General features: G+C 46.6%; 1 protein-coding gene and 2 long non-coding RNA genes across 3 annotated transcripts; 2 read left to right on the forward strand and 1 right to left on the reverse strand.

Annotated features, from left to right (window-relative positions):
* Positions 1–202: 202 nt before the first annotated feature.
* Positions 203–4,649, reverse strand: LOC119465991 (uncharacterized). Its single transcript, XR_005194977.2, has 3 exons — positions 4,515–4,649; positions 1,992–2,056; positions 203–558 (listed from the first exon to the last, which is right to left on the reverse strand). It is a non-coding gene; the product is annotated as an uncharacterized LOC119465991 (long non-coding RNA).
* A 3,100-nt stretch (positions 4,650–7,749) lies between these two features.
* LOC119465992 (uncharacterized) lies at positions 7,750–12,481 on the forward strand. The gene is made up of 3 exons (XR_005194978.2): positions 7,750–7,883; positions 10,094–10,158; positions 11,762–12,481. It is a non-coding gene; the product is annotated as an uncharacterized LOC119465992 (long non-coding RNA).
* An 11,220-nt stretch (positions 12,482–23,701) lies between these two features.
* Positions 23,702–25,286, forward strand: LOC119465990 (uncharacterized). Its single transcript, XM_037726474.2, has 2 exons — positions 23,702–23,977; positions 24,662–25,286. The coding sequence occupies exon 2, from the start codon at positions 24,770–24,772 to the stop codon at positions 25,172–25,174; it is 405 nt and encodes a 134-aa protein (XP_037582402.1). The 5' UTR covers positions 23,702–23,977; positions 24,662–24,769; the 3' UTR covers positions 25,175–25,286.
* Positions 25,287–25,707: the final 421 nt, after the last annotated feature.

The raw sequence follows: 25,707 nt of genomic DNA on the forward strand, positions 1-25,707 counted from the left end.
CAAATTTGATGCGGAACAGAGCAACACACGTTCTTGTACCATGCTTCAGTTGCTTTATGGTGTTGCGACGAAAAATGGGTAGCCCCAGCTATCTTATCTGCTCCTTCCGGAATCGGTAGGCGGCAGCGCTACCTACAATGCCATTTACCGCGCCTCCCGCAGAACCAGTCTGCAGAACCAGCAGTCTGCAGATCCAACTGTCTGCAGAACCAGCCGCAGAGCCGGCCGCGGAGCCAGCGGCAGTTGCAGTAACGGACCAAGGATATAACGGACGCAGCTACCGCATCGAGAAACGTACCTACGTTTGTTTCTCTGCCACTGCACGAGCAATTTAACCGCTGGCGCGAATTGCACTAATAATTAAACGGATAAGGGCCAGTAGACCAAAGAAGTAGGCCTCTTCAGTTTCTTCGCCGTTAACCGAGCTCTTCAGGGCCTTGAGAGCTTCGGCGAGGTGTCCTTGCCCATTCGCGGATGCCTTGGTGATCTCTTCTTCCACAAGCTTCTCTAATGCGTGCGTTGTTTTTTCCGGCTTGCTCAATGTAGCAGCTTGAATTTCTGCAATGCACAGTGGAAGGATGGCCGTATAAGTCGACACACATGCTCTACCACTGGAGATTACTGTCCAATGACATCGACTGGCTCATCCAAAGCTTGAAGCAAGCTTCAGCTTCTTTAACTGTAGCTCTAAAGAAAGGCAATCAAACGAAATAATAATAATAATAATAATAATAATAATAATAATAATAATAATAATAATAATAATAATAATAATAATAATAATAATAATAATAATAATAATAATAATAGAAAACGTGCGACGTACAAACGCGCTCATGCCAATTCACTAATGTTGCATTTAATCTATAAATTGCTGGAATTTTAGGAGTAGATTCTTATGTGCTATTCTGTATACCGGCTATACCAACTGTATTTTGCCATGATTGCAAATTTAATTTTAATTAGCCTCACTATTCCTATTACTCCCAATTAATCGTCATTACGCTAAAGTATATTAATCTTCAACTCAACCCTTACACTTTCTTGGTTAAGGTCCTCAATCATTTGCTGTAATTCGTCCCCATTGTTGCTGAATAGGAATCGCAGGCGCAAGTTGGAATTAGCTAGCGCAAGACAGGGGTAATTGGAAGTCACAGGGAGAGGCCTTCGTCCTTTAGTGGACATAAATATAAGGCTGAGGATGATGATGATTATGATGACGCTTAAGTAATAATAACGAAGAGCGTTACGCGAACGGCGCTCACTTTACGTTGATGGGCGTTGTTCATGCTATTGTTCATGATGGGCGTTGTTCATGTTGTTCATGCGTTTGGCGCCCCGCGCGCGCTCGGGCCACTGTATCTCGAATGCCATCTGTGGCGGGGACAGAGTCCGCCCTATAGACTGCGTTTTCTCGGCTTAGTTCGTGTTGATGCGAGCGGCGCCAAGAAGCTCAATTCGCTCGCTGCTGCTCCTGCTGCGCTGACTCATTCCAGCGTTTTGACAGCGAGTTTCCGCAGTCATCGAGTGAGATGCGTTCACATTTTCTTGTGTGCCCGTGACGCCATGCTTCTTAATTTAGTGAGTATGCCTAAGTTTAGAAGATTATACGGCCGGTACAATTACTATCTTTACTTCGTATAGCTGTCCACTAATTTGCTAGCGCAATCGATGATTCGCCTTTCGATCGAAACTACGAGATTTTTATTTTTGTGTATTTTCTGGTCCTTTTTTTTTCGACAAAGAATGAGAGCGAGCGAAATTGTTTAAAAAAATATCACGTGACGACGCCCAGTCGTAAAGGCTGAATAAGTACTCCGAGCGTCTAGCTGTTTATCTATATCCCATTAAGTTATCTATCTCATTCATCCATCTCTTCCTACAACCTGTAAACCTGCAGATGGCCATTTCTACCCGCCTTCTAGCCCCTCAAGGTGACCACTCGAAGGAAGAAGCGCGTAAGAAAGCATGCATCGTAGTTTGTCACTTACGGCAGAGATATCCGCAGATGACCAGGGCCAAGAGCACGTAGGCTTTCATGGTGGTTAGGAGGAACCTAGGACAGTTTTGAGCAATGTTCATCAAAATACTTCATGTGCGAGGGTCATGATAGTACTACGTGAGCATTAGTTTGTCGCGTAGCGGTTGCAATGCTGCTGAATATTGCAGCGGTGTCTAACAGCTTCGTTAAAGATAGTTCCGTAGTTCCCTGATTTCTTTCTTCCGTTAAGGTTCCTTAATTCAGTTGATGCGTTCGTATAGCCTATGCATTTATTTTCTACCTTTTCTCAATCCAAGTACAGTTACGCACAGCCACTTGTGGCACACGGGTAGGGCGAGAAAGCAGGGCGAGAAAGGGGTAAGCATTAGCCTCGGTGTGGTGGAGGGACTATAATCGTTTCACTGCCACACACCAGGCAGTTACCGGATAGGTGCCCCAGCCTGGCACGAATTAGTGGCGTTTCTTTCTTTCTTTTTTTTTTCCTTTTTGTAGCAGTCGTGGTCCAGACCTTTCTGCCCCTGACTGCAAAGTCGGATGCAATATTACTGGAGACATGGAATTCATCTTCAAGCGGCGAAAACTTGTGTAACACGCTTTCTATTTGTAGTGTGGCGGCAATGGCTGTCCACTTGCCGTGAACGGATGAAACGTATACCCTTCCTCGGCCTCCGCCAAACAGATCATCTACTTTATCGCCCTTCTCGGTTGATTCTCTCCTATTGCTTTGCGTATTATTTTAGCCGCTCTCCTCGGTAGCTGTGAAGTAAACCGAAATTTCTGCCCCTCCTGCGCTTGGGATCGATGTCTTTACGCATTATTAAATTACACTCAGTTGTGTCAATGGGTTGCTGAAGCAGCCTGCCACGTATATAACCTCAAATGTCAAAATTTCGCTCGTAGCACTCAGTTCTCAAGCATCCAGCCTTGGATTCAAAAGGTAAAGCACTTCTCTTGGAGTAGTCAGAAAAGATTTCTGTTTGAACGCCAAAGATTGGGTTCTGCATGATTCAAAATGTAACACTTCTTAATTCCTCCTCATCGGTTCTCTAGGACTGTTTTTCGTATGCGTAAGTACGTGAGTCAGCCAAATCTGCAAATCTCATCACTCAATCTAATGATTTTCTGCCCTAGACTCAGTTCTTATGATCTTCAGCACCAAGAGGATCAAGGACGGGGGCTGTGGACGTGGAGGTGGAAGCGGGGGGCGTGTACCCCGTCTCCCTGAAGTGAAGAGACCCAGCGCCACCCGCCACCTCCCAAGAATTGACGACCGATGTTAACCGAGTGGAAGGCAGCCACGGAAGTTTAAAAAAAAAATAAGTTGGTGATGTTTAAACTCGCGGGATCCAGTCCCGGCCGCGGCGGCCGCATTTCGATGGAGGCGAAATGCAAAAACGCCCGTGTGCTTGCGCTGTAGTGCACGTTAAAGAAGCCCAGGTGGTCAAAATTAATCCGGAGCCCTCCACTACAACGTGCCTCATAATCAGAACTGGTTTTGGCACGTAAAACCGCAGAAAGAAGAAGAAGATGGTGATGTTTAAACAATATTTTAAATGTTAGAGAACGGGAGCGCAACCTAAACATTGCTTGGGATCCTTGGTCTCAAACGACGAAAAATATAGAACATTTTATCAACTGCAGCCGTGCTACAGAGTTATGAGAATACTTATGTATGATGAAACCTTCAAGAAAATTTTCATTAGGCTCTCATGAGGGTGAGGGGGACCATCGTAATAGCCTGTAAATTAATTTGACGGCTCCCCTGGCAGCAGAGCTGCTAAAGTAAGGAGGCCCCTTTTCATTCCATCGCATGTAATGTGCACAAGGTTTCGCTAGTCAGTGATTGGCCCGTCTCACTGGTGCGCACAGTAACAACGTAACAGCGCGTCACTATTCATTGGTCTGCGGCGGTCGCTAGTGCGCCATCTACCTAAGGCCCACTACCCTCCTGCCTCTCGGCTACGTGAGGGGTCGCTTCGCTCCCCTTTGCAGGAGCCCTCCGTGTCAGGCATGGTGGCGATCGAAGCATAGGCAAAAGAACAAGCGCTGCAGAAGTCAAACGAAGCAATTAATAATGCAGGAAACGTTTAAAACCTTGCTGAAGACGCGATTCGAATCCAGGACCTCAACAATCTTGAGGCCGACGCTTCTGCGCGGTGCCAATAAGCCAGACGGAATGGACTGATATCAAAAGGATTCTGAATGGGCTGTTCTTACACCGTCGCTATAGTGCTATGGCTATAGCGAAGGGCCCCTTTACTATAGTCAGTTACCTTTTCCCTGATATACCTTGGTGCTGGTCCAGTAAAATTTCGGCTGTTGACCACTATGAGAAGGTACACTGAAGTAGTCATGTAGCCGTACTGGTTATATACAATTTCTGATGGCATGCTAAAGTACTCTATAACTCTCACTAACAAATAAAATAGATATAGATATATTGAATTGCAGTACATGCTCAACGTAGCCGCACAAAAAAAAAATGAATATTTTTTGCAATGATTGGCCTTACCTGGCAATATGCAGCAATCCAGTTATGAAAGAAGACAAAGGACTTGTTCGCACTGCTCACACCCGTCTCAGGCTTCGATGACGATCTAAAGCGAGCTGCCATTTTATACAGTGGGGAAAAGCGGAAGGTGCTTCAACTATTTTTTCCGAGGGAGGTTATCGAAAACAATAATGGCATTCACAAAGTCAACTTGAACGCGCTGTTATCTGTACCTTGCCCGTATAGGGGCGCGTTCTTCACAACTCGTTTTACTGACTCCTCTTATTTTCTGCTGACAGCGATTATGGTCAGCGCTTGATGTGCATTCGCTGCCCACCAGCGACAGTTGCCTCTGTTTTCTTCCTTGTCAAAACGTTGTATAAGTTCCGCGTCATTCTATACGATTGCTTGCGCAGCATTAACCAAATGCAGTCCAACCGGCTACAGGCCTTGTTTTGTCACGTTTTGGCAGCCATTCTCATTTCATCTTACTTATACAGTTCCAATACCTTTTCTGTTTTGCGTGTTAAATAAACTAACAAAATCTGTTCCCTGTAGCTATATCTTCTTGTGCGAAAAGCGCATCAATGCCTGGCAACTTTGTTTCGTTTCAGACGAGTAGATCGACGCCGGAAAGTGGATTCTTCGGACTGATGTCTCCATCAGATAGTCGGCACATTTCGAATACACGCGTCTGGGAATCGACGTTGCATTTGTTGGGATGGTTTGGAAATCACTTGAACACAGTGTAAAGCTCTGCCTAAAGGAGAACGGACGTGTCACTTCCGACTTTACATAATCCTTTTTGTTTGCGGTAATTTAAACGATCTGGGCGCACCCGACCTGAGCACAGCCTGGATGATCGATTTGGCTAAAGGAATCGCCCGTTCGTTGGAGCTGCTGTCGTGGTACATCGGTCTCACTTGGTCCCTCAAGGACGCTGGGCCGTGTGAAAAGGCCTGCAGGCGAACAATGTCGTGCGCCTCCCTTGCGTCGCCAAGGGATTCCCACGCCGCCTGTCTCTCGCAAAACAACAGGGCCCGCCCCGTTCTACTTTCGAGGGCGAACCGCGACCGCGGAGTAGACGCCTATACCCGTGGACAACTTGATGATGATGATGATGATGATGATGATGCCTCAATCAATGGCCGAACCCACTGCGGGGGATAGGCCACGAACCGGGTGGTATTATGATCGAAATTTAAAATAAATTTGTTTAGAAATAAATAAGCAATAAAAATTAAAGGAAAATACAGGAATAATTGAAGATGGGAAATGAACCGATAATAAAAGAATTAAGTAGTCTATACTAGGTTAGTCAGCCTTGCCTAGATAGGAATAATAATATGAATTTAATAATAAATTAAATACAGTAAAGGATAGATGTAAATTTTGAATAATAATATTAATAATAATATAATTGTGATTTTGTGACATTATTTTTTGAATTTGCTAAATCTATAATTTATTGAAGGATAAATAAACAATCATGGAGAAATGGGAAAATATTATTAAGGTTAATCTTTTTGCGTCAAAAAGAAAATTATAAATGGCTCGGCAAACATTCCCGTGGCTATATCCCAACACCGTGGCTCCAAGTGAGAGTATAACTGAACTGCTTAACGGCAGTCGTAGATTACGAAGTGGGATTTCCAAACATCGTTGTCGATGATTAGAAAACCGCCGACACGATAATAAAAAGTGATCGATGGATTCTGGTTCATTGCAGAGGTAGCATAATGGGGATGCCATATCAGACCACATCTGTGCAAGTAAAAATTTAGCTGTGGAATACGGCAACGCAGCCTTGTAAATGTTATTTCGAATTGCTGGTTAGGACACCACTGTCGGTTCCAAGAATAATTTAGATATATAAAATCTGTAGATTTTGCTAATGCGAGGCTTTTCTTGTCTTCGGTCAAAGAAAACTGCCTATATCTGGCTGCAGTGATATGCGCAGTTGTCGGCAGCAGAGATATCGCCTTAAGGGAACGGCACAAACACCTTTGTAAAAGTCGAAGTTACACAACGACTCCTCCAAGTAACGCACTTTACTTTCAAGAAAAATCTCGCGAACACTACCGAAAGGTAAATAGATAATCAAGTGCGCCACTACAGGCTTACAACAAATAGCCTGGACCTGACACTGCAAGCGTATTTCACATACAAAAAAAAAAAAAAAAAAAAGAAGACGATCTGCTTAAAAAAGAACGACACGTGGAAAAAAACTTTCAAAAATTTAAACGCGCGCAAACCATTTCTTTCAGAATATTGAAATGATCTCTAGTCTCGGAGATCTCAAAACATTTAACTAAACACAAAGAATAAAGAAACAAACTGCTTCCATAAAACCTCAATCACCGATTTTCGTTCCGATTAGCCTACGGTTGCCACATAGTTTTAAGCCGTACTCGAGGCGGGCGTGGTCGGTTCCAAGAATAATTTAGATATATAAAATCTGTAGATTTTGCTAATGCTTGCCTTGTCAATGAGGGAATACAAAGGGCCCGAAGACGAAAGATGAAGGGGAACCGAGGGGCTCGATTTTTGTTAATCATAACCACATAAAGCCAACAGACAATGAAGCCAAAGAAATCACCGGAAAATTAAGTCTGGTTGAAATTGGAATGCAGAAAATGACCAAGAAAAGGGAAATGAAAGTGGACGAAAAGATAACTTGTCGCCGGCGCGAGCCGAACCCACAACCTTCGCATCAGATTTTGTTAGTTTATGTAACACGCAATAAACAGAAAAGTTATTGGAACTGTATAAGAAAGATTAACTGAGAATAACTGCCAAAACGTGACAGAACAAGTCCTGCAGCCGGTTGGACTGCATTTGGTTAATGGTGTTCACACTGGGTAGATAAAAAAAAATGGAAGAAATAAAACTACTTCACGCAAAAGCTGCCAACTTTTTGATGACGCGTGGGATATGCCATAATTAAGGACCAGGTTGTCAGAGCCGTCATAGCAAGACGACGTTTTGATACTTGCGCAAGGAATAATATGAAACAACGCGGAACTGATACAACCGTTTGACGAAGGATGGGACAAAGGGGGCAATTGTGGCGAATAGATAATGAATGCACGTCAAGCGCTGACCATAAGCGCTGTCAGCAGAACATAAGAGGTGTAAGTAAAACGAGTTTTAAATTACACGCCCCTATACGAGCAAGGCACAGATAACAGCGCGTTCAAGTTGATTTCACGACTGCAATTGCTGTTTTCGATAACCTCCCTCGGAAAAAATAGTTGAAGCACCTTCCGCTTTTCCCCACTGTATAAAATGGCAGCTCGCTTTAGATCGTCATCGAAGCCTACGACGGGTGTGAGAAGCACGAGCAAGTCCTTTGTCTTCTTTCATAACTGGACTGCTGCATATTGCCAGGTAAGGCCAATCATTGTAAAAAATATTCATTTCTTAATTGCGGCTGCGTTGAGCATTTACTACAATTCAATATACCTATATCAATTTTATTTGTCAGTCAGAGTTATAGAGTACTTTAGCATGCAATCAGAAAATCATGACTACTTCAGTGTACCTTCTCATAGTGGTCAACAGCCAAAATTTTACTGGACCAGCACCAAGGTATATTAGGGAAAAGGAACTGACTATAGCAAAGGGGCCCTTCACTATAGCCATAGCACTATAGCGACGGTGTAAGAACAGCCCATTCAGAACCCTTTTGATATCAGTCCATTCCGTCTGGCTTGTTGGCAACGCGCAGAAGCGTCGGCCTCATGATTGTTGAGATCCTGGATTCGAATCGCGTCTTCAGCAAGGTTTTAAACGTTTCCTCCATTATTAATTGCTTCGTTTGACTTCTGCAGCGCTTGTTCTTTTGCCTATGCTTCGATCGCCACCATGCCTGACACGGAGGGCTCCTGCAAAGGGGAGCGAAGCGACCCCTCACGTAGCCGAGAGGCAGGAGGGTAGTGGGCCTTAGGTAGATGGCGCACTAGCGACCGCCGTAGACCAATGAATAGTGACGCGCTGTTACGTTGTTACTGTGTGCACCAGCGAGACGGGCCAATCACTGACTAGCGAAACCTTGTGCACATTACATGCGATGGAATGAAAAGGGGCCCCTTTACTTTAGCAGTTCTGCTGCTAGGGGAGCCGTCATAATAATGTACAGGCTATTACGACGGCTCCCCTCACCCTCATGAGAGCCTAATGAAAATTTTCTTGAAGGTTTCATCATACATAAGCATTCCCATAGCTCTGTAGCACGCTGCAGTTGATAAAATGTTCTATATTTTTCACTGTTTGAGACCTTGGATCCCGAGCAATGTTTAGGTCGCGTTCCCGTTCTAACATTTAAAATACTGCTTAAACATTACCAACTTATTTTTTTGTTTGAAACTTCCTGTGACTGCCTCCACTCGATTAACATCGGTCGTCAATTCTTGGGAGGTGGCGGGTGGCGCTGGGTCTCTTCACTTCAGGGAGACGGGGTACACGCCCCCCGCTTCCACCCCAACTTCCACAGCCCCCGCCCTTGATCCTCTTGAAGATCATAACAACTCAGTCGAGGGCAGAAAATCATTAGATGGAGTGATCAGACTCGCAGATTCGGCTGACTCACGTACTAACGCCCTACAGATACCGATGAGGAGGAATTAAGAAGTGTTACATTTTGAATCATGCAGAACCCAATCTTTGGTGTTCAAAGAGAAATATTTTCCGACTGCCCCAAGAGAAGTGCTTCACATTTTGAGGCCAAGGCTGGATGCGTGAGGACTGAGTGCTACGAGCTGAATTTTGACATCTGAGGTTATATAAGTGGCTGGCTGCTTCAGCAAGCCATTGACACAACTGAGTGTAATTTAATAATGCGTAAAGACATCGATCCCAAGCGCAGAGGTGCAGAAATTTTGGTTTACTTGACAGCTACCGAGGTGAGCGGCTAAAATAACTTGCAAAGCAATAGGAGAAAATCAACGGACAAGGGCGATACAGTAGATGATCTGTTTGGCGGAGGCCGAGGAAAGGTATACGTTTCATCCGTTCACGGCAAGTGGACATCCATTGCCGCCACACTACAAATGGAAAGTGTGTTACACGAGTTTTCGCTGCTTGAAGATGAATTCCATGTCTCCTGTAATATTGCATCTGACTTTGCAGTCAGGGGCAGAAAGGTCTGGACCACGACTGCTACAGAAAAAAAAGGAAAAAAAAAAGAAAAAGCGGCACTAATTCGTGCCAGGCTAGGGCACCCATCCGGCAACTGCTTGGTGTGTGGCAGTGAAACGATTATAGTCCCTCCACCACACCGAGGCTAATGCTTACCACCAGTAAATTAAGCTTTCTCGCCCTGCCCGTGTGCCACAAGTGGCTGTGCGTAACTGTACTTGGATTGAGAAAAGGCAGAAGAAATAAATGCATAGGCTATACGAACGCATTAATTGAATTAAGGAACCTTAACGGAAGAAAGAAATCAGGGAACTACAGAAGTATCTTTAACGAAGATGTTAGACACCGCTGCAATATTCAGCAGCATTGCAACCGCTACGCGACAAACTAATGCTCACGTAGTACTATCATGACCCTTGCACATGAAGCATTTTCATGAACATTGTTCAAAACTGTCCTAGGTACCTCCTAACCACCATGAAAGCCTACGTGCTCTTGGCCCTGGTCATCTGCGGATACATCTGCCGTAAGTGACAAGCTACGATGCTTGCTGCATGTTTCTTACGTGCTTCTTCGTTCGAGTGGTCACCTTGAGGTGCTAGAAGGCGGGTAGAAATGGTCATCTGCAGGTTTACAGGTTGTAGAAAGACGGGGATGAATGACGTAATTTAATGGGATAGAGATAAACAGCTAGACGCTCGGAGCACTTATTCAGCCTTTACGACTGAGTGCTGGTGACACGAAAGAGTTATTACGCCGTTAAAAACACACTTTAAATACTTTCACTGTTAATGCGGCATTACAGCAGCGGAGCACTGACGCGCAGACGCGTCGCCACGTGGTATTTTAAATTTCGCTCGCTTTTATTCTTTGTCGAAAAAAAAAAGGACCAGAAAATACCTGGCTTGCTTGAAAAACAGTTGTTTCTCCTATATCGACAACCTCCCCCCAACGTTTTCACTGACACCTTATAGATTAGGCATGGTAATTAAAAGGCATTTAATCAAACTTATTCAAGAAACTATTGGTGCACAAAAACAAAATCTCGCAGTTTCGATCGAAAGGCGAAGCATCGATTGCGATAGCAAATTAGTGGACAGCTATACGAAGTAAGGATAATAATTTTACCGGCCGTATAATCTTCTAAACGTAGGCATACTAACTAAATTAAGAAGCATGGTGTCACGCGCACACAAGAAAATGTGAACGCATCTCACTCGATGACTGCGGAAACTCGCTGTCAAAACGCTGGAATGAGTCAACGCAGGAGCAGCAGCGAGCGAATTGAGCTTCGTGCCGCCGCTCGCATCAACACGAACTAAGCCGAGAAAACGCAGCTTAGGGCGGACTGTGTCCCCGCCGCAGATGCAATACAAGATACAGTGGCCCGAGCGGGTTCGCGGGGTGCCAAACGGGTTCGCGGGGTGCCCGTCAACGTAAAGTGAGCGCCGTTCGCGTAACGATCTTCGTTATTATTACTTAGCGTCATCATCACCATCATCATCCTCAGCCTTATATTTATGTCCACTAAAGGACGAAGGCCTCTCCCTGTGACCTCCAATTACCCCTGTCTTGCGCTAGCTGATTCCAACTTGTTACTGCGATTCCTATTCAGCAACAATGGGGACGAATTACAGCAAATGATTCAGGACCTTTACCAAGAAAGTGTAAGAGTTTGGTTGAAGATTAATATACTTTAGCGTAATGACGAATAATTGGGAGTAATAGGAATAGTGAGGCTAATTAAAATTAAATTTGCAATCATGGCAAAATACAGTTGGTATAGCCGGTATACAGAATATAGCACATAAGAATCTACTCCTAAAATTCCAGCAATTTATAGATTAAATGCAACATTAGTGAATTGCCATGAGCACGTTTGTGCGTCACACGTTTATTATTATTATTATTATTATTATTATTATTATTATTATTATTATTATTATTATTATTATTATTATTATTATTATTATTATTATTTCGTTTGATTGCCTTTCTTTAGAGCTACAGTTAAAGAAGCTGAAGCTTGCTTCAAGCTTTGGATGAGCCAGTCGATGTCATTGGACAGTAATCTCCAGTGGTAGAGCATGTGTGTCGACTTACGGCCATCTTTCCACTGTGCATTGCAGAAATTCAAGCCGCTACATTGAGCAAGCCGGAAAAAACAACGCACGCATTAGAGAAGCTTGTGGAAGAAGAGATCAGCAAGGCATCCGCGAATGGCCAAGGACACCTCGCCGAAGCTCTCAAGGCCCTGAAGAGCTCGGTTAACGGCGAAGAAACTGAAGAGGCCTACTTCTTTGGTCTACTGGCCCTTATCCGTTTAATTATTAGTGCAATTCGCGCCAGCGGTTAAATTGCTCGTGCAGTGGCAGAGAAACAAACGTAGGTACGTTTCTCGATGCGGTAGCTGCGTCCGTTATATCCTTGGTCCGTTACTGCAACTGCCGCTGGCTCCGCGGCCGGTTCTGCGGCTGGTTCTGCAGCCGCTTATTCAGCCGGCATCATAATGGTCGCTGCCGGCTCAGCTGCGGGAGGCACTGTAAAGGGAATTGTAGGTAGCGCTGCCGCGTACCGATTCCGGAAGGAGCAGATAAGATAGCTGGGGCTACCCATTTTTCGTAGCAACACTATAAAGGAACTGAAGCATGCATGGTACAAGAACGTGTGTTGCTCTGTTCCGCATCAAATTTGATTCAATTTGCTTCACATATTGAATTTGCTTTAAATTGTGGTCTTGCTCTATGTTCTCGTGTTTTGTTGTACGCCTGCTTGGTCCTTGGACTGCAGTATGTTTGAAATGAATTCAATAAAGAAACAAAACTATAGGTCTCAATTTTGTTTGCTTTGGCCCCATACTTTGACCCAAATATTACTGGCGTAGGGAATTCTCTAGCTGGTAATATTCGTTCCCTCCAACCAAATGAATATTTCGCCGCGCTAGCTGGCAATGCAGCCTAACAACATTTCCTTTATATTTAGTGGCACGAACACCGAGTGACACTCTTGTTTCTTGCGCAGCAACTTCCGGTTAGGTGCCGACTTCTGGTTAGTGACAAAGGTGGGACGAAATAAAAAAATAATAAAAAAATGAAGACAGGCAGATATCAATGGTTCTACTTATGGTTGACGATAGATATTCTCCGAAGTGGCATTTTCCTGGCTTGAGTGACAGGCCAGCAGTTCTGAGCACATAAAGTACTGCACGAAGACGCTGAAGATGCTGCTCGAAATTCTCCGAAAAAAAAAAAAAAACTGGAGAAGCTTGCACTAGGCGCGCAATGCTTAAAAGAACACTAAAGAGAAACAGGAAGTTCAGCTGGAATAAAAGAGAGACCTTCAGGAATGCATGCAGTTTTTGTTGGGTGCAAAAATATGAGTTATTAGTGGAGAAATTCGTAAACAAAGACCAAATATCTCTTCCTCAATTTCTCTCACCCCAGATTCGGCGCTGAAGCAGTGTCGTCACGGATTTCATTGCTCTCAGCTAATCAGAGAGCGCCATGATACGTCACCGCTTGCGTAAACGAACGAGGCGCTGGCTGCGTATAGGCTGCATGGCCGCTGCGTTTGCGTTCTCTGCGACTTTTGCTTAGGTGTTCTGTGGCCGCGAAAGATACCGTTGCTGACGCTAAACTTTGCAACAAATGGCTCGGCAGGGAAGTAGGACTGCATTTCAGCGACTTCAGTGAAACGGAGCGCGAAATGATCATCCGTGCTCGCGTGGCAGGTGTTTCCGCGTACGATGGCGGTGATCCGCCGGCCGCACCGACGGAAAGCGAAGCCTCGTTTTCGTCGACGGAAGGCGAGGCGTCTGGTCCGCCAGGCGAAGATGTTCCTGACGATGTTCCCGACAGAACAAGCCTAGAAAGTTGCGCACGTACTTATAGTTCTTTCATGGCTTTTTTAATGACATCTAGCACACACCGAGCTGCCAGTTTGCTGCTGCAGGAGCACCAGTAGGGGGTTTGATGAAGGCGACATTGAGGGAACAGCTGCTCGAGAAAGAACTGGCCTCTGGGGCACGCCAAGAGACTTTCCGAGGGCAGGATTGTATACATAATCCGAGGGCGAGAAATGCAGAGAGCACCCCATCGGTTTCTCTGGCTCTTTTGCCGTTTCATCATCGGTAGATCACTGAGCCATTGCGAACGCCGGAGGTCATCGCGCGGCACCACATGAAAGGACACACACAGTCGGGTCAACACTGCCGCTGTCCGTGAGCAAGCGCCTTGGGCCGTTTATACAGCCCTCAACGCTACACACACGACTCATTTTCTGGCTGTTTCCCGCGAAGTCAACGTTTTACGAACCACGGAACACGCAACGAAACACTGCAACACTTTAGAGCGGAACAGGCGCGCGCGACGATGCGTGGAGCAAAAAACGAAACTATCACGACCGCATGTAGCGCCATGCCATTTTTTTTCTTTTTATTTATTTAATTTTTTATTAAACTTGTACTTCCTAGCTTGAAACGGTTTAAAAAGTTGGCAAGTGCTGTTTATGTACGTTTCATGGTGTATTTCATTTTGCGTTTTATTAACAGCGATAAATTGCTCTCGACCAATCACGACCGGGATGCGTTTGTGATCTCCGACGTCACGAACGTGTAGTGCGGGAAATACGAAGGGGCGTCAGCACCTATCCTTCAGTTTTTCGCTACTTTCTCGCTCATTAAACCTCGGTTCGCAGTAAGAATGGCATGACTGATCTTGGAAGGATAATCTACCATCAAAGCTCAACTTACGGTTTCTCTTTCTATTTGCTGTGCTATACAAGGAAAGAATGAAGGGAGCGGGAGGGAGCTACTCATGCTACACTCGAGTGAGAGAGAAGCGAACACATATGACCTGTCCCATTTGGTGTCTTTGTAATGTGACTCGATTTTTTATTCCTACAAAAACTATATGCCCTGTGCCACTGGGGTCGCACCCCTATGCACAGCGATACATCTTAATTACTGTGCCGTATAACCGCTACTTCCTGAGCCCTGTAGTCACGAGGCATGGATGCATCCTGAAGGACGCATCCATCCATTCGCGATATAGCTTGGCGGAGGCCTAGCGAAGCGGCGCGAAGCCTTGCGGAGCCATGCACAACTGTGCTAGCTGTTGCTAGGCAACGCAGGTGACGTCATCGCTCAGCGAGGTTTTTTTTTTTTTTTTTTTGTTCGCGCGCTACGGACTGACGGTCGGCTTAAACAGCTCCGCTGTTAACACCTTCGCTAGTTCTCAGGGGTATGTGACATTGCGCTTGGGCCCTGTCTGCAATACCGCCAGGATCAGCCCACTTCAGGCAGGACAACACAGTGTCCATCATTCTTTGAAAGGTCGCAGGAGCTGAGCACAGGCCGAAAGGAAGAACCTTGAATTCATCACCGTCTTGCACAATCCCTTATGTCTTTCTGCACTTGGTGCAAAACGTGGCAAATGAACGTCAACTGTATTAAAACAGTCGTGATGTCATTTGCCAATAGACAGAGACCCTCTCATTCGATTATTCTCTTGATGGCATCCCACTTAAAAGAGTGTCTCAATATAAATACTTAGGAGTGATTCTAACAGAGCATATTTCATGGTCTAAACACATCGCCTATATAAACAGGAAAGCCCTTAAAAATTAGGTTATTTGCGCCGCACTTTAGCTAAGACCCCTCGCGATACTAAACTGTTATTATATAAAACGTGGTGTCCGAACAAAATGTTTTTCGTTCTGGTTTTAGTTTGGTGCCGCTGAAAAAACTCCTGTTCCGGTTCTGTTCTGGAACAAAAAAAAAATTATTCCGTAATGATTCATTACGGTTTTCGTTCACTTGCAAAAAGTTTCAAGCATAGTCACAATAAAAACATAGTATTTATTTTCTCAATAATTTCAGAATAGCGTCCTCAGTATTGATGCTTCTTAATAAATTTCTCAAATATTTATCTCTCAATTTATTTGTCTATGCGCGCATTAACCATTTGCGGGTGGTTTGATACGGTAGCGCGAATGTGATGCGGCTGATGACGTGGGCTTGCAGTAGTCTCGTTCTCGGTGAGGTCGTCTTTGCTTCGCGGTATTCGGGCTATTATGAACTATGAATTATGAGATCATGCTCAAGGCACTGAGCCTGATCTCAGATGCGGCACGTCATCGAGTGAACCCACCGAAATGCGAGACCACTGTTTTCCGTCAAAACGAACATAAACGAACGATAAAGCTTCGGTAACAAAGCGTTGTACGCGTAGAAAACGAAACGATGAGCTCTTCAGCGCGATAGCCCTGGGTTTTGCTAGGATCCCGACCCGCTGGTGTACCGAGCGGCAGGCTTAGATTAGGGGAGCGCTCGGCTGGCTGTCGCTCGCACTATCACTGCCTGAGATACGCACTTATGCGGATCCCTCAGATAAACGCTAATTCCCACGTTGCCTGACGTTGGTTGTTGCGGATTGCAGATTTTCCCCTTGAACCGAAAACCGATAAAAATATTTTGGTTTCACTCCCGGAACACAATAATAAATATCGTTTCGGTTACGTCTTCGTTACGGACAAAAATATCGTTATTTTCGTTTTTCGCTTTCGTTCCGTTCCGACACTCTGCTATAAACACGTTTACTCTTTTTGTACATTATACTTGTACCTACTTCTGCAGCAACTGGGTTGGAGTACGTTGACATAAATAAAATATTTTTTTCCCGTTTGATAGCAATTATATGGACACTCCAGACGGAAGACGTCTTCCGACTGGAAGACGGACACTCCGTCCGTCTTCCGGGTTGCTGTATCCTGAAAGCCATCTGCGAGGTTCTAGTCCGAGTGACCCGAGCGGCTGCATGGGGCCGCCTGCAAGCCTCCGGAGGGAGTAAAGGAAAGGGGGGGGGGGGGGAGTAGGGGGGCCTTCTACACCGTGCACGCCCGCTCGGGCCGTTGTATCTTGAAATCTTGAAAGCCATCTGCGCCGGGGACAGAGTCCGCTCTACGCTGTGTTTTCGCGGCTGAGTTCACGTTGACGCGAGCGGCCGCACAAAGGTCAATTCGCTCGCTGCTGCAGCCACGCTTACTCACTCCAGCGTTTTGACAGCGAGTTTCCGCGGTCATCGAGTGAGATGCGTTCATGTTTGCTTGTGCGCGCGTGACACCATGCTTGTTAATTTAGTTAGCATGCCTATGTTTACAAGTTTATACGGCCGACAAAACTGTTATCGTTCCTTCGTATAGCTGTCCACTAATTTGCTATTGCAATCGACGCTTCGCCTTTCGGCCGAGACTGCGACGTGTTAGACTGCACATACCCACGGGAACGGCGACACTATGTTGGGGATCTGCGCGCATTTGTAGATAGCAGTATTTCCATTATCGGCCCACGAAAGAGTCTAGAAACTTGCAAACGCGATAAAGAAAAGTGGGGGTAACTGGCATTGTCCTTAAAAATTATTCTTTCGGCATTACGCACAAAATGCGCCATGTTCAACATCCCCTAAGTGACTTCAGCAAAGTGGTTGTGTGTAACACTACTCAGAACATCAAACGGATATGGATACACACTGAGTACACAGAAGGTTATACGCTGACTCCAAATTACGCATAATTTGTACATATTTAAACTTTATATCAAGTTCTTTGTATAATTATTTCCCGAGTGTGTTTACTGAACTTCTTACACTATAAACGATTTTGAAAATTTTTGATTATTTCAATTTTTTTTAATTATACTGTTCTCTCGCCCAGTGTTTTAATATGTGTGTTTGGCTAAGATTTTGGGATAGCGGGTGCTTCAGTAGCCAAACTTACCATACTGTCTCAGTTAATAAAGAACAAGAACAACAACATAATTTACGCGAATCCCTCACGTCCATGTTTCTTTTTTATTAGTTGTCCCCACTGGACAGAAAGGGTCAAAACAATTCGCGTTCACCCATACGTGTTCACAGCAACACAGCGACTCAGCGATGGTTTATCTCACGAAGAACACGTACGTCAAAGCTTTCTTCACCGTGATAATAGCGTTTGTGCGGAAAGCCTTTTGTAAAAAAATAGTGCACAGATTGCTTTTTCTTTCTTTTTTTTTGTTTCATCACACAAAAATGTCGGATGTTTCTGATCACGACAAATCTCTACAATTAGCCAATCAACAACAACAACAACAAAAAAATTTTGCTAAGAAACTTTGTAGTTATTTATTTTAGAAAGTCGAGAATTCAAAAAATTATAGGGTTTTACGTGCCAAAACCATGATCTGATTATGAGGCATGCCGTAGTGGGGGGGACTCCGGAATAATTTCGACTACCTGGGGTTCTTTAACGTGCACCTAAATCTAAGTACACCGGTGTTTTCTGCATTTCGCCCCCATCGAAATGCGGCCGCCATGGCCGGGATTTTATTCCATGACCTGGCGCTTAGCAGCTCAGCCTTGGCTCAACACCATAGCCACTAAGCAACCACGGCGGGTGTCGCGAATTTGATCCCGACTGCGGCAGCCGCATTTCGATGAGGGTTAAATGAAAAAAAAAAAAAACACTCCCGTATGCGGTGGATTGGGGTGCGTGTTAAAGAACCCCAGGTTGTCAAAGTTAATCCGGAATCTCTCACTATGGCGTGCCTCATAATCAAATTGTGGTTTTGGCACAAACGACCCCAGAACTTAATAATTTTAATTTATAAAATTAACAGAGCTCTCTACTATACGACGTACCCCGTATCCTACTGTGCAGTTTATGGACGTTACATCCCGGAGTCTAATTTAAAATGTTAGATTACTAAGAATTCTTATACAAATAAAAGCAGCTTAAGAAGAACAGGCGAGTCAACAAAGATTGATTTCGAGGAAAGGCCGTGTATTCTTCGTCCCATTAATGTACCATGTGGTTTGTTGTTTAGACTGCATACCTTCAGGATCGGCCCACAATTTCAGACTGCATTATCTCTGGGATGTATCCGTAATCTTTTGTATAGTGAAACCACGTTGCCGTTTCTAGGCATGCGCTGTTCGAACAAGTGCATCTGAGTTTTATTTGAGCCTGTTTTTGTGTGTGTGCAGGGGGGGGGGGGGGGGAGGTTCTTACGCGTTATTTCTGCTGCGTACATAGCTCTACTCTTATACAAGTCGGTTCGCGTTTCAAGCTTCATATTGATTCCTTTTTTAGTTGCCCCTACTTGCACTAGAAGGCTTCAAGATTTATTTTTAATGATGGTACCTCAAGGGCCTCGTGAAGGACATTTCATGAGGGACATTGCATTACCTGTGCATTACGTAGACTTATTTGGCCGAAAGTGCACAGAAAGCGGCCAGCCAGGTATCCAGATCCCACGAAACCCAAAATTGGTCTAAAGGCTCGAAACAAGACCTTGTCTTCGAAAGACGCACGCCACTGTACTACACACTTCCCTTGACGGCGCCGCCGGAAAACGGCATTTCCCTTCAGCTCAGCCAACACCCTGTGCACTCCGGTCCATGACGTCATGCTCCCTGGCCCGAAAAAAGATAGGGGCTCCGACGGCGCGCCCGCGCTGGGGCACGAGCACCGTTACTAGATTACTTTGCCAGTTTGCAAACTCCGCCGGGATGCAGCGGCAAAACGTGGTCCCCTTCGGTTCCCGCTCTCGAGGTGGCGCTTCCGACGCCATTAGCCTAGGGTGCCTCGATGCCAGTACACTATAGCCTAAAATCCCTATATAAGAAAAGTACCGCCATCTACTCTTTCCTCCGCCGCCTCCTCTCCTAAAGCGCTTCATTTTTTCTTTACTTTTTGCTTGCGAAAGCCAAGTCGACGGTGGCGCACCTAAAAAGTCCACGTTGAAGCCTTCAGGCCAGGCGCGCGCCGCCGCCTCTGCGTCGCCGACGTCCTCTGCGCGCCGACTTCGGCTGCGCAGAGGACTTTCAACATGGCTCTGAGGCGGAAAAAAAGAAAATATAAAGAAGTGAAAAGCGCGCGCTATCATCGTCCAATCGGAGATACAGAAGAGAGAGAAGCGGCGTTTATCAAAGGATGGTGGTACTTTTCTTATATAGGGACTTTACATTGGCCCGGTCGCATCACGGTTATGGCACGTACACACTAGCGGAAAAACGCGCGCGGCGCGCCGCCGGCGGCAAGACGCGCGCCGCGAAAGCAGCCGCGAAACGGGTTTTTGTTGCCGCGGCAGGGATCGCTCCTGGACCGATCTTTTGCGGTTTGCCGCGTGCCGCGGATGAAGGAGACCAATGAGAGCGGCCCCCTTCCGTGACGTGCGCGCGGGAAACTGGTGCCATGCGGACCCAGGCGGACCCGCCCGACCGCTTGTTTCTCGTTTCGCACTATCATCTGCACGCGTGAGATCCCGGATAATTCGAGAAGGGGAGAGGAGTCTAGTCTGTCACGTGATTGCCGCAGCGGCGCGCCGCCGGTTGGTGTGGCCGCCCTGCCGCGTTTTGCCGCCGCCGGCGCGCCGCGCGCGTTTTGCCTCTAGTGTGTACGTGCCATGGCACCATGGAGGAAGGAAAAAAACTCCATGCATGGCACGTACACACTAGCGGCAAAACGCGCGCGGCGCGCCGCGCCGCCGCCGGGAGCTCACTATCCGGGAGCTCACGCGTGCAGATGATAGTGCGAAACTAGAAACAAGCGGTCGGGCATGTCCGCATGGCACCAGTTTCCCGCGCGCACGTCACGGAAGCGGGCCGCTCTCATTGGTCTCCTTCATCCGCGGCACGCGGCAAACCGCAAAAAATCGGTCCAGGAGCGATCCCTGCCGCGGCAACAAAAACCCGTTTCGCGGCTGCTTTCGCGGCGCGCGTCTTGCCGCCGGCGGCCCGCCGCGCGCGTTTTTCCGCTAGTGTGTACGTGGCATTACGGAGCCTGCGCGCTGCGTTAAACGGAATTTTCCGAATTATTTCCAAGATTGTGAGCAAACGTTATTTTGATTGTGCAACTAGAATATCGTTTTAGCCACTAGAGCGATTCCACACGGCAGAGATGTTACTGAGATGCCTCAATCTAGCTAGTGCTATGCGGGACTCTTATCCATTCAGCTGTGAAGATTAATCGGGTTCAGTTCTTTTAATTCAGTTATATATAAGATAACGTGTTTACGGTGGGTCACGGAACATAAGTATCTGATGCCGCCGAAATTATTGAAACTTAGAACCACTCGTTTGTTTGAGAACACTCAATGCCAGGATACGTCTTTTTAAAAAGCAAGATAGCGAAGTATATCAGTGTAAGCTCGCCGTTTTTAAGGCTACAAAACACGAAAGACGATGAGAACAACACCACTCAAATTGAAAACAATTTATTAAGGCAAAAACCGTAGATGGCTCATGGGCCGAAAAATCCGACGTCCGGTGTTACGGCACCTAACTTCACGGTGCCACCAACCGAGTGCTTTAGTTAACTCTACCTTAATTAACACAGAGTTCATTAAGGCACTCGAACCCACGACCTTTGGTGTTACTTAAAGCAAAGTTAATTAAGACGCAGGTAATTAGTATATAATCATGGCACGCGGGCCCACGACCGTTGGGGGTAGTCGAATCCTCAACCATTTGTGGTAATTAAGGCGAAGTTTATAAAGGCGCATTTAATCAATATATAGTTAATTAAGACACTCGAACCCACGACCTTTGGTTTAATTAGGGAGAAGTTCATTATGGCACACTTAATTAAGGTACTCGAACCCACAACCTTTGGTGGGAAAGAACAAGTAATAGGAAGTAATTGCACGTTAAAGGTGGTCAAAATTAGCTCGGAGTGCCTCATAATCATATCGTGGTTTTGGAACATAAAACATCAGAATTTCATTTGATTTTTTAAACTCACGACGCATTCGAATGAGAATGTCAAGTTATGTAATGAATTTCTCGTGAGCGCGCATGCTTTTGCATTCATTCTCTTTACTGTATGCCAAAGTGACTCAACTTTTTGTACAATGCAACAAACATCAACTGGAAATCACATTTCAAAAGGCAAAGTTACAAAAGACGCGCTTTTTAGTTTGCTATAGCCATCTTTTCCTTGCTTTCTAATCGATGGTTAAAATCTCAGGAGAAAAAGTGCATTCTTGTCACAAGTTGCAGCGGAAGCACACGCCGCACGAGCTGCGTCGATAGATCCCGCTGGGACTCACAGGGATTGCGACCACTACGCAACAAAGTTGAACGCAATGTTACTAGATTTGTTGAAGGCAAAAAAAAAAAAAAAAAAAAAAAAAACCCACCCGGCCCAAGACCACGCCTGCGTTGACTATGCCAGCGTCAGTAGCGCACCCAGGATCTCTGGCAGGGCGGGGGGGTTGACAGTTTGCCTTAGTTTGCCAATACCATCTAAACAGCACTAATTTCAATGTCCTTCACGGGAAATGGTAAAAAAATGCGCTTTTTGCGCAAGTTTGCGAGTGTGCAGACGATTGCGCGTGTTACGTACAGCTTAGGTGCCGTACTCAAAGGCGCAAGGAAAGAAAACGGACTAAACAAAAGGGGGGTTAACTCGGCTTCAGGGGGGGGGGGGGGGGGTTAGAACCTCTAACCCGCCGCTAGGTAGCCGTTGCAAGGTAGATATACCTGGTAGCGAAGCTTCCATAGAAGCCCATACGTTCAAAACATGGCGGTTCATCGGCGGTTCATGGGGCTTAGCGCCATCTGTGTGTGGAGGGAACACTTCCGGCGGAAGGAAAAATAATGTGACGTCATATCCCTTAAAAACAGAAGTGACGTCATTTTGTCCTCAAAGGCGCGAAATTTGTTTTCGGAGGCCAGCCACTACAGCTGTATATTCAAATGCCCCGCCATACGACTTGATGGGCGTTCCGAGCTTTCAGCGCGGAAAGCAATGCAGGAAAAGGTCAGCCGTACGGGTGTCGAAATCGCATCCCTGCACAGAACATACTTTCTTTGGAGGCCGACGAACGCTTTGGTCGTAGAATGCTCGTCCTTTCGTCGGACGCCAAGCCCGTCGGCCAGCGCTGTCGCACGAAAACAATTAAACACTTATCTGGCTGTTGCAACTTACTGCTTTTGACTGAATAAGTTAAGAAACAATGAGACTACCCGCGTCACCAAATTCAGACAAACTTCGGCAAGCAAAACAACACAACATGTGAGGGGGGCGTATTCTAACAGGTTAGCTTTACGAGCGCGCCTTTCTACACACTTCAAGAGCTGCATTGCATTGCAAGTGATAGCGGCTTTAACGCTCTTACGGTGGGCGCTGAAAAAAGGTACTTATTGCTAATGATCAAGTAAAACAGAATTGCCTTTTCTTTTCTCGCCATCCGTATATAAAATTGATTAGAAACTTTATTTTCGTTGAATGAATGTGACTGTGTCTTTCTTTATTTATAAAACGCTTTTTTCTTTCCCAATATTTGTTCCCTCCAAACATAGTCGCGCTTCAATCGGTGCTCCCATAACCACCCTTGCTGATGTCGGTGACAATTCGTTCTGAACCGCTTTTCGCCCGAAGCTTCGCGACCTATGTGAATCGACCTTGGCCGTTGCTCGCCGCATCGGAGTCAATCGGAATGTCGGCAGAAATATAAAGGGACATTCCTCCAACCAAATAGAGTCGCTTTAAGCAGGCGAACGACATATATGCATCGAAATAAAGGACCTCTGCCGCGCGTGCCCATAGAAGCGCCAGCAAAGCGTGCGAAAAAGTGACCCCCAGAACAGGGGCTGCCCCTTGCGGCAGAAGCGTGCGTAGAGTCACACTAAGTTACAGTGTAACTAAGTGGCCGCGCCTAGCGCCGCCGTCGGATCACCTACCTTCTTACACCGTGCTCGGGAGCATCCCCATTAGATTCTCCGGCAGTCGGACCAGGTAGCATGACGTCATGGAATGGAGTGAATAGGCTTTGCGCTATCTAAGTGGTGTTGGCTCAGCACGGGACGAACACGCATGTGCACGTGGCAACCACGGTTCTCGCTTGACGCGAAGCGTGGCACGTATAGTCAATGGCATGACACGTGACATACAAGCGGGAAAAAAAAAAAAAGAAACGCTGACTCACGCAGGCTCTCGTCCATCGGGGACGGCCCACTTGGACCTGCCGGCCGTTATCGGCGTCCCGCTGACCAGAGTCTCGAACCCAATCGGTTAGCGACGCCTACATAAGCGTTTTCTCGAGCGCCACTCCAGGCGGTGTACTACAAGACAGTCGTCGCGGTTTGTCGCGAAACATTCCTGCAGGGAAAGCAGTTCGGTTCGGAGGAGGCTGCGCGCTTGATGCTGTGAACTCGTCCTTTCTATTTATTTTAGACCAGCGAATATCTTTTTTTATAGCAGTATTCAGGCCACGATGCGTGACATTACCGCAATAATCAGCCCGTTGGCGTTGATCGCCCTCTTGGAAGCGGTGACGGCGAGACCTTCTTCGCTCGTCCTACACGGTAAGTCTTTCCACTTTGTGCCGCCAATAGTTTTAGCCAGTGCCACGTTTCCATATCAGCCGTATACGGTCATACGGTGAATCCTTAGCCTTGTATACTTGCTTCGTTTTGCCGGATGGAATGGCTTTCCGTATAGGTAATACGGCATAGCTTAAACTTTGAAGACTATGCAGTTGCACCTGCTCCAGTGACTAGTTTTCTGTGGCTGAGCGCGAGGTAGCGGGATCGATTGCGGCCGTAAACGGGAGCAATCCGCTGCGGCGTCCCTTGCTGGGCAGTTTCGGGATCCTAAACCCCACAATTCGGTTTCCAATTTGTGAGCATTACTTCACATATGGCAAGCGACCGCTGCTCGCTAAGTTAGAGGCGCCGAGAAGAACCGATTTGCATCACCCAAAGACGTGTTTACTGCAATTTGGTTCCTTAGTAGTCTGGCTATGTTAACTTTATCTATTCGTAACCTTTGTTCAATTCGTACTTCGCTTGAAGTAGTTTCACTTAACCAACGCCAATCTACCAGAGTTCAGCTCGACTGCCTCGCGATTAGTATACATCCCAATCACCCCTTGTAAGCGTTTTGCATAACCCCCAGTAAACAACCGTTACGGTACAACAGCTGTCTACCTGTACACGACTGCGCGCGAGTGTATTCCTTTCGTTAGCTTCGTTTCTCTCATTGCGCAGGCGCTGCAAAGCCGTCCAAATTTGACGAGTACGTCGTGGACCCGCCCGACATAGTCGAAGCGCGGCGGCTTCTACGAACGAAGGCCCAACAGCGACGACGACATCGACATGACCTTGAGCCGACCTCCGGCCGAACTGGCACCTGCTCATGGACTCCGGTACCACGAAGTGGTCTACGACATGTCGTCGGAAACGGCTGACTACTTCGACGACCGCACTTATCCGCCCGCTTACCAGGCTGGACGCGAACACCCCGGTTCTCTCCAGCCCTTGCGCACTGCATCGGAGGTCTCTAGCGTTGCTTCCGAGGTCGTCAAGCGGTCCTTGGAACCCTCTGGCGACTCCGATCGCCGCCGGCCAGTCACCGAGGCGCCCAGGAAAGCACCGTTCTCGGTCGGATACACCAGGGAGGTGGATGACTGGCTACTCTTATCTACGTCGCACCACGACCCTCACTGGGACGTATCCACGGCGTATCGCGTGCCACCGTTCACGGCGGCGGTGCGCCGATAAGCGTGTATGTAGGTGTATACGACTTATGAATTGTGATATTTTTTAAACTCCTGGCACCTTATTTTACTTTAACCGCGTTCTCTTCTGTGCCAATAAAACGGTTCCTTCTGTACGTCGGCTTCTTTCTTTCCTGGTGGTCACGGTGGGGGTCACGTAGCACCCAGACGCGGTCGCTTAGTTTGCGTTCTGCTGAGCACGAGGTCACCAGTTCGAATCTCGGTCGTGCCCGTCTAATGTCGACACCACACTCCTGCCCCTCCGCACCCGAAAACACACACCCAGTGAGGCATCTTGCATGGTTCTGGTAAAACATATTTAAACACACCCACTGTGGTAGCTATTGCGGCCGCTTTCCAATGGAGGCAGATTGCCAAACCGCTCGTGTATCCTGCATTCGGTGCACATTAAGCAACTCCAGTTGGCCAAAACTGCACAAAATAACACACCAGAGCCTTTCACTACGGCGTGCCTCATGATCTGATCAAGCACAAGATGCCTGCGCATACCACATGAATCTCGAGCGCAGGACAGTG

The sequence above is a fragment of the Dermacentor silvarum genome, chromosome 10 (genome assembly GCF_013339745.2).
Source record: "Dermacentor silvarum isolate Dsil-2018 chromosome 10, BIME_Dsil_1.4, whole genome shotgun sequence".
NCBI classification, from domain to species: domain Eukaryota; kingdom Metazoa; phylum Arthropoda; class Arachnida; order Ixodida; family Ixodidae; genus Dermacentor; species Dermacentor silvarum.